Source organism: Corticium candelabrum, chromosome 8 (genome assembly GCF_963422355.1).
Source record: "Corticium candelabrum chromosome 8, ooCorCand1.1, whole genome shotgun sequence".
Classification (NCBI taxonomy): domain Eukaryota; kingdom Metazoa; phylum Porifera; class Homoscleromorpha; order Homosclerophorida; family Plakinidae; genus Corticium; species Corticium candelabrum.
Genome location: NC_085092.1, coordinates 7,164,923 through 7,174,022, shown reverse-complemented (window position 1 = coordinate 7,174,022; position 9,100 = coordinate 7,164,923). Strand labels below are relative to the sequence as shown.

Genomic DNA, 9,100 nt, shown 5'->3' with positions numbered 1-9,100 from the left:
TACAATAAATACACACACACGGACAGACACAGACACACACAGACGAACAGACACACATACACACACACACACACACACACTCACACACACACACACACACACACACACACACACACACACACACACACACACACACACACCGTCACTTCTGTCACTTGTGCCGAATTCGAAGTATCTTTAGGGTGGGACATTGATTACTAATTATCTTTAATCACATCGACGCATCCCTGTGTTTTCAAAAAATTATACGTTCTAGCAACAAGATAATGATTAATTAATGATACAATAGATAAACAAAATTTAATAAAATTTGCATTAATATTTACAATAAATACACACACACACACACACACACACACACACACACACACACACACACACACACACACACACACACACACACACATACTGCAACACACACACACACACACACACACACACACACACACACACACACACACACACACACACACACACACACACACACACACACACACACACACACACACACAACTACATGTACATATACACAAATATATACGCTCGTAGCTCTGAAGCGACGGTGTAAACCCAGCTTCATTTACTAGTTAATTATCTTTAATTACATTGGCAAACCCATGTGTTTTCAAAGAACTACCGTTTACATTCTAGCAACAATTAAGATAATGATTAATTGATAACACACACATCTAAGCAAATATATACGCTCATAGCTCTAAAGCGACGGTGTAAACACAGCTTCATTTACTAGTTAGCTACGAGCGTAAAAGAAGGACACCACAATAAGTGGTGGACTGCTTCGCGAGAAGCTCACTCTAAACGGGATGAATTGACTTCCGGTCTCTCTGTCAATATGTCGCTATGTACCTACCTACCTATGTTTGTTTGTAACCGTATGTTCCGCCTGGGGAGTTTGTCGAGCCAATCAGCAATCGTTTTGGGACGTAAAACGTAGGTGACGTAATACTAGCTTGTCAGCGTGAATCACTCTCGGGAATTTATTGAGCCAATCGGCAGTCCTTTGGGACACCACAATGGGTGACGTAACAATCCCGCGCATTATGAGAGAAAAGCCGAGATGTCATATCCATAGTAAAACGTTAATTAATTAAACCATCTTCAAACTGAGAAGCGCAGAGTAAATCAGGCTACAGTTGTACGCGTCTGTTACTTTTTTACAGAAGAATCGCAAAACAAACGAATTCATCGTTTTTCAAGAAGCCAAGCGAAGGTCCCATGGGACAATGCACGTACAGTAGCGTTGCGCACGACCGACACGTCATCCGCCATCTTCAAGAGAGCACTAGGTTTTAGCCGTAAGTAGGACTGATGATGAACGATCGACGTCGTCTTGCAAGAAAAGATTTCTAGGAAACGTTGCGCTGCATGCTTTCTTCTGGATCCGGTCGCTACACATACATGTCGCTTCACAGTATTGGCCGTGCACGTACATCTGTCTCTACGGTAGCTACGACCAATAAATTTTAACGGAACGAGAGATGATAGCAACGGATCGACGAAAGATGATGGCAACAGCTCGACGAAAGCATGATCATCGTGTCCACCCTAAGTGATCCAAGCAAAAGCTCTAGACATGCAGAATTGAGAAATAACGTGGATAACAAGCCCGCTCCGTGCAAGAGACGCAGCTGTCGGTCATGTGCATGTACTGAATTCGAAGTGTAGTGTGGGACATTGATGATATTTAGTTAATTATCTTTAATCACATCGACGCATCCCTGGGTTTTCAAAGAATTATACATTCTAGCAACAAGCTAATGATTAATTAATTAATGGTAGTGACAATAAATAGACAAAAAATAATAAAATTTACATTAATATTCACAATAAATACACAAGCACACGCACACACGCGCGCATACACTGACACCACACAAACACCAAACACACACACGCATGCAAGCACACCATACACAACACACACACACACACACACACACACACACACACACACACACACACACACACACACACACACACACACACACACACACACACACACACACGCTTGTAGCTCTGAAGCGACGGTATAAACACAGCTTCATTTACTAGTTAATTAATTAATTAATACGCCATTGTTTATGTGTGATAACGCAAATAGGACTCACTAACATTATACTGTCATAAATTGCACGCGTTTTCTGTGTCTGTCTGTCTTCCTTTCAATCATTTTCCTTGATTTGATGCAGCAAACAAAATATACAATTCCAGTAATACGTATATCATGTTGGACAGAATCTCGTTAAACTATTGTTTACAGATATTATTGTTCAATTTGATTGATAGCACATCGCTATACTTTACAGCACATTTACAAATAAATTTTAAAATAATGACACAAAGATATGTCTCTAAATCAAAGTCACGTGACACATAATTTACTTAATAATTTGTTTGAATAAACGAGTTCTGCTTTCTGTTCGCGTTGACTTTGCGCTCAGAAGTGACTAATGTATTTGTTTACCACACTCAGATGTTAAGTGATATCCCATTAATGTTTTTAATTACGTATATTCAGCTTATTAAATAATGACCATCAACCTACATTCTATCCTCATATGAACTATAAAGATACAGATACTGCACTGGTATCACTTTCTCTTGTTGCAATGAACTAAAATCTATAGATTGTAAGTTGTAACATGTAAATGTGTGTGTGTGTGTGTGTGTGTGTGTGTGTGTGTGTGTGTGTGTGTGTGTGTGTGTGTGTGTGTGTGTGTGTGTGTGTGTGTGTGTGTGTGTTATTTGTAGGAATAAATAGAATAAACAAATAGATAAATAAATAATTGAAATAGTTTTTTTTATTATTTTCAGCGTTTACTGAGTGGTCAGCTAGATAATTTAATATTTGACATCAACATTCAATAAACATTTATTTTAATTAATTTTGTATCCACAATGCACACGAGTCATTATTTGTAGTGAAAGCATCAATGAGTGTCATTCTTATGTTACACAAATGTGTCACACTCATGACAACTACTTCCAGTAACAGAGACTGCTGCTCTAGAGAAAGCCACTTAGCCTCTCTATTTAGTGATCCCAACCATAGAAACTGTTGTCAACAATACAGTCTAGGCTATCTTTCTTTTCTTTCTATTGTTTATGATATAGAATGGAGAATCTCTAGAGTTTCTTGATGTCACTTCTGCTCTGCTGCTTGAGAGACCGGCAGAAAAAAAAACTTGAATTCTGCTGGCAGTTCATCTTCAGAGTAGAGACGATGAAAGAAATATACTCTACGAATACGACAGTTGGCATCAAGTTAGACTCAAAGAGTTTCAATGTAGTTTGTCCCATATGCCCTCCGTGTAAAGTCAGACAAGTTAAACAAGAAAGACAATTATGAATGAGAACAAAATACATTGCAATACCGTACTTGATTTTGGTCAAGTCTCAAACCATTAAAATCTTAATTAAACGTTAAAGTCACGCCTTGTGCTAAAGTTTCGTGTCTGTAAGAACATTTCAATTCCCTTACTGCCTTTAGACCACTTGTTGACCACAGAACATTTACATTCTATTTGCCTACGACAGTTTGAAGCTCTCTAACTAACTGTTCCAAAACTGCAACTGAGTTACCAGTAGTTGTCAACTAGACAATTGCAGCCACATTAGAATCACTCAACTTTGAGTAAAGTAGCTACCACCCTTTATCACCTAAATCAATTAACATGTCAATATCTCAAGTAAAGCACTTTTTAGCTCATACTTTATGGTAGGTGATGACCCCCTAAGTAGATGTTTACAAGTAGATGTAAGGGAATTAGTAGAATTGTACAGATGCAACTGAGTCTTACACATCAGAAAGAGGTACCTAGCTAGATGCAACTATTATGTACAAAATTGAAGACAATACGAACATCAATTTACCACGTGCCGATCACCTGTAAAAATTCAATATTTCAGAAAAATACATCTCTAAGTCTTGTAGTCTTATAAGACTGAAATGTCTATAAATGTCTATAAATGTGTATAAATGTATATAAATGTCTATAAATGTGTATAAATGTGTATAAATGTATATAAATGTCTACAAATGTGTATAAATGTGTATAAATGTCTATAAATGTGTATAAATGTGTATAAATGCATCTCTCAGTACACTAGAATACACTACAGGATGTAATACTAAAAGATAAAATCCACAGTAAAGTATTGTACATAAAGCATACATTTCTCTCTGCACTAAACACAGTAGTAATATAAGCACGGCTACTCGCAATATCTGAATTTAGTTCCATCCCTCATCAAGTCTCATAGGCATTCTACATATGAATGGTTTCACTCTTGTTGTCGACTGATAATTGGAAGCTCTAAAATGTCGTCTAACTCCTTTATCATCCAGCACCTACCACCACAACCATTTCATTAAAAAAAAGATGAAATAAAGCAGCAACAAAGTATCGTATACCGTCACTTCAAATGTGAAATATTTCTTCAAGTTCTTGATGATCATTACAAGGAAAGGTAGTTTTATGCCCAAAGTTTTCTTCTGTCCTTGTCTGTGACTGACTGTCTCCAGGGCACGTGATGTAAGTCATACTGGTGCGTAAAATTCACTCATCACAAATTCTTTCATCATAGAAATTTATCATTACCTGACATTTCTTCCCATAATTTCCAATACGAGAGACTGAATGTTGTTGTCAGTTATCCGCTTAATGTAACCGTTTCTGACCTAAAATTTAAATTATAAACATTATCCCTCAAAGGAAGCCCCTCCATTGAATTGTCTAACCTTTTCATCCCAGATCTGCAACGAATTGCTACCAAAGTTTGTGCCTGTCAGTATCCTTCAACTCCCTTACTGCCTCTAGACCACTTGTTGACCACAAATATTAAATATTTATTTCTACATGCAGATTGACAGTTTGAATCTCTTTTAGTGTACTTACCTGCAGTTGAGTTAGTTGTCGACTAGACAATGGCAGCCACATTAGAATAACTTCCTCCCTTTATCACCTTATCAAAGTTTCACCTAATGAACAAACAATCAGACAAACAAACAGATAAATAAACAAACAAATAAACAAATAAACGAAAAATAAGCAAAAAATAAAAAAGGAAATAGACAGACACACACCATCCAATGTGAACTATATCCATCACCTGTGTCTCTTGGTGGCAATATGACAATGCTGGTACACTCTCTCAACTCCTAAACTTAGCACTGCCATTCATGACTTCTTCACTCATGCCAATCGGCACGTACAGCCACTCAGGATACGTCTGACAAAGCTACAACAAACGACATGTCACACCAACTCTCCACTCTCTTACACAAATCGCACTAACCTTGTAGTTCTCATTCAATGGACTGTAATGCCAGTAGCCGTTGGGAATGCCCATTTGACCAAACCCTTTATCGTAATTGAAAATAGACCGGCCATTCTCACGGCTAAATTTCTTCTCTTGTAGAGAGTAGTGAAATGCATATATCTCATCATATCAATCTACAACATCAACAGAATGACTCTCACGTAATTATGTGTACAGTATATCACCCATGATAAAGTATAAATAAATAAAAAAATAAAAAAATAAATAATAAATAACTATAAATAATAAATAAATAAATAATAAATAAATAATAAATAAATAATAAATAAATAATAAATAAATAATAAATAAATAATAAATAAATAATAAATAAATAATAAGGGGGTTACAACAGATTGAGTCGACATATCAATCTTGTATTGTAAGGCTGAGCTGTTACCTTGCTGACAGTTCTGATCCTTTCATGCAGATGATACGGGAGTGTGACTCTGGAAAATCTTTACACTCGATCAAGCGCATGGCTTGTCGGTTTACTGCACAGCTGCGGAGGAGTCTTGCTTTGGACGACAAGTCGCAGAACTTACACAGGAATGCATCCATCTCGGTTGAAGGTGGCTTCGAGCAAGCGCCTAAAACAGATGCGAGACATTACCGCACGTGTTGCAGTTCTCTTCGTGTGCGATCCTGGAGCGGGAAGCCTATGCACGGGCAGTATCGTCGTCTCACTGAGCAACCGCCTGTGGACATGAAAGAGACCTACGGATGGCTAAAGGCAGCGAATCTTCCTGCTGCAACTGAGGGACTGGTTGTTGCTGCTCAAGACCAAGCTCTTCGGACTCGGTACTATGAGCGCAAGATTCTACATCGTGATGTCAGTCCTACTTGCCGCATGTGCAGTGTAGGCCTGGAGACAGTCGACCACATTGTGGCAGGCTGTAGTGCTTTGGCACCGACGGACTACACTGATCGACACAATCAGGTGGCATCCATCATTCACTGGGACGTTTGTCGCCATTTTGGGGTTCCAGTGGAGAGCAGATGGTACCGGCATCATCCTGATAGGCTTGTGGAGACGGATGACATTACTATGATGTGGGATACCACCATCCCCACTGCCAGGAAGATCAAAGCCAATCGTCCAGACATCTGTCTCAGAAATAGGAAGACAAACACTTGTCTTCTTATTGATATCAGCTGTCCTGCTGATGGCAACATTGGCAAGAAACATGCTGAGAAGTTGGCGAAGTACAGCGACTTGCGAGTGGAGATAAGCCGCATGTGGCATTGTCGAACACTGGTGGTTCCGGTGGTCTTGGGAGCTTTGGGCACAGTGCACGCAGGTATTGCACGGTGGCTGGACATTATTCCAGGTCATCACAACCTGCAGCACTTACAGAAAACAGTGCTTCTGGGATCTACTCGGATCCTTCGTAAAGTCATGTCTTCTTTCTAGACAGCCGTGATGGTCTAAGTACTTCTGAAGCAGGGTTTGCTTCCGGTACTTGTAATAGACTTTACAAACCAGACTGATCTGGTTGAGCACGACACACAATAAATAATAAATAAATAATAAATAAATAAAAATAAATAATAAATAAATAATAAATAAATAATAAATAAATAAATAAATAAATAATAAATAATAAATAAAAATAAATAAATAAATAATAAATAAATAATAAATAAATAAATAAATAAATAATAAATAATAAATAAAAATAAATAAATAATAAATAATAAATATAAATAAATAAAAAATAATAAAATCCTGCGGCAGACGTTGACAAGCTGTACACTCCGTGCACCCAGGGTGGTCAAAGGTTACAACAGATCGAGTCAACATATCAGTCTTGTATTGTGGGGATTTATGCAAACGGCCAGGAGTGTGATGTTAGGAAGTCCTCTCATGCGATCCAATGCATGGCCAGGCAGTTTACTACACAGCTGCAGGGGAGTCTCTCTAAAGACAACAAGTCAAAGAGCCTGCATGGAAGTGGGACCATCCTGTGTAATGGTGTCTTCGAGCAAGCACATCAGACGAATGCGAAATATTTCTATACATGAAGCGGTTCTTGTACAGTCCTGGAGCAGAAAACCACTGCATGGTCAGTATCGCCGTCTCACTGAGAAACCACCTGTGGATATGAAAGAGACCTACAGACGGTTGAAGCCATCGAATCTTCCTGCTGCAACTGAGGGACTGGTTGTTGCTGCTCAAGACCAAAGTCGGTGTTATGAGCACAACATTCTGCATCGAAATGTCAGTCCCATTTGCCGCTTGTGCAGTGTAGACATGAAAACAGTTGACCACATTGTGGCATATTGTAGTGCCTTGGCACCGACTACACAGTAACACTGATCGACACAATCAGGTGGCCTCCATTATCCACTGGGACATTTGTCGTCATTTTGAGGTTCCAGTGGAGAGCAGATGGTACCGGCATCATCCTGATAGGCTTGTGGAGATGGACGGCATTACTATGATGTGGGATACAGTCATCCTTACTGCTAAGAAGATTGTTGCCAATCGTCCTGACATCTGTTTCAGAAATAAGAAGACAAACACTTGTCTTCTTGTTGATATCAGCTGTCCTACTGAAAGTAACATCGCCAGGAAACAGGCTGAGAAGTTGACGAAGTACAGTGACCTACGGGTAAACATAAGCTGCATGTCGCAGTGTCGAACACTGGTTGTTCCAGTGGTGTTGGGAGCACTGGGCACAGTGCACGTAGGTATTGCACGGTGGCTAGACATTATTCCAGGTCATCACAACCTGCAGCACTTACACAAAGCAGTGCTTCTTGGATCCAGTCGAATACTACGTAAAGTCCCCTAAAGTCGGACCCTACTTAAAGTATCTATGCCCCTAAATACCAACATCTTCTATCTTTGTTGATCATGCTTAACACTCACTTGGTTCAGAAGTGCACCAGAGTATCATAGAGGTCTTGGCATTCACGATCTTTAGCAATGATGAATGTGAATGATCTGAATGTTTTGTAGGTTATCTTCAAGGGCGAGCCTTTTGTGTTTAATGGTAGCGTTTCCACTTGTAAGATGTGAGTATGCAAGGGCTAACCCCCAAAACACAAATTGGAAGACACATACCATATAAACAAAATTCTGGTGCCTACAACAAAGTCCTAGATGTGACATACAAATACAAACAGACAGACACATGCACAAGCACATACATGCACGCACGCGCGCGCGTGCGCGCACACACACACACACACACACAATAAACAAAACAGGCAAACAGACAGACAACAGGAAACGCAACAAACAAATAAATAAAAAGACAAACAAGCAAACAGACAGACAAATTGACAAACCAGTAAATGGACAAACAAACATACATACAAACATGTATACGTACGGTTACTGTACCCAGACAGAGTATCCTATCACTCATCATCCTTACCCATGTTTCTCTTCCTACGGTTTGATTGTGAAAGATAAGATGGGTTGGTGTCACGTAAAGACTGCCTTTGTGTGTTTTCTTGTGTGAGAACTTGCTCTGCAAGTGAACGTCATCAATCTACAAAAAAACGACGACTTCTACGCTTATTCAACACAAAACTATTAGACAAACGAGTTTATACCTTGGGTGTACTAATGTGCTCCATCTGCAGGCTCAGGAAAATAACTCTAACGCGCGTTAGCATGTCTTAACCTTCGAATCCCAAATACACAAACATAAAATGTTGGAAATATTTTAATTAATTAATTAATTCATTAATACGCCATTTCATGTGTGATAACGCAAATAGGACTCGCTAAGACTATACTGCC

General features: G+C 39.0%; 1 protein-coding gene and 1 pseudogene across 1 annotated transcript; one reads left to right on the top strand and one right to left on the bottom strand.

Annotated features, from left to right (window-relative positions):
• Positions 1 to 3,292: 3,292 nt before the first annotated feature.
• Positions 3,293 to 8,934, bottom strand: LOC134182993 (cilia- and flagella-associated protein 20-like; annotated as a pseudogene).
• On the top strand, positions 5,699 to 6,841 carry LOC134183746 (uncharacterized). The gene has a single exon (XM_062651338.1). It carries the CDS (start codon positions 5,768 to 5,770, stop codon positions 6,755 to 6,757), a length of 990 nt encoding a protein of 329 aa, XP_062507322.1. The 5' UTR covers positions 5,699 to 5,767; the 3' UTR covers positions 6,758 to 6,841.
• Positions 8,935 to 9,100: the final 166 nt, after the last annotated feature.

Coding starts and splice junctions, on each gene's coding strand:
- LOC134183746 (XM_062651338.1), top strand. CDS start 5,768: ATGCAGATGATACGGGAGTGTGACTCTGGAAAATCTTTACACTCGATC.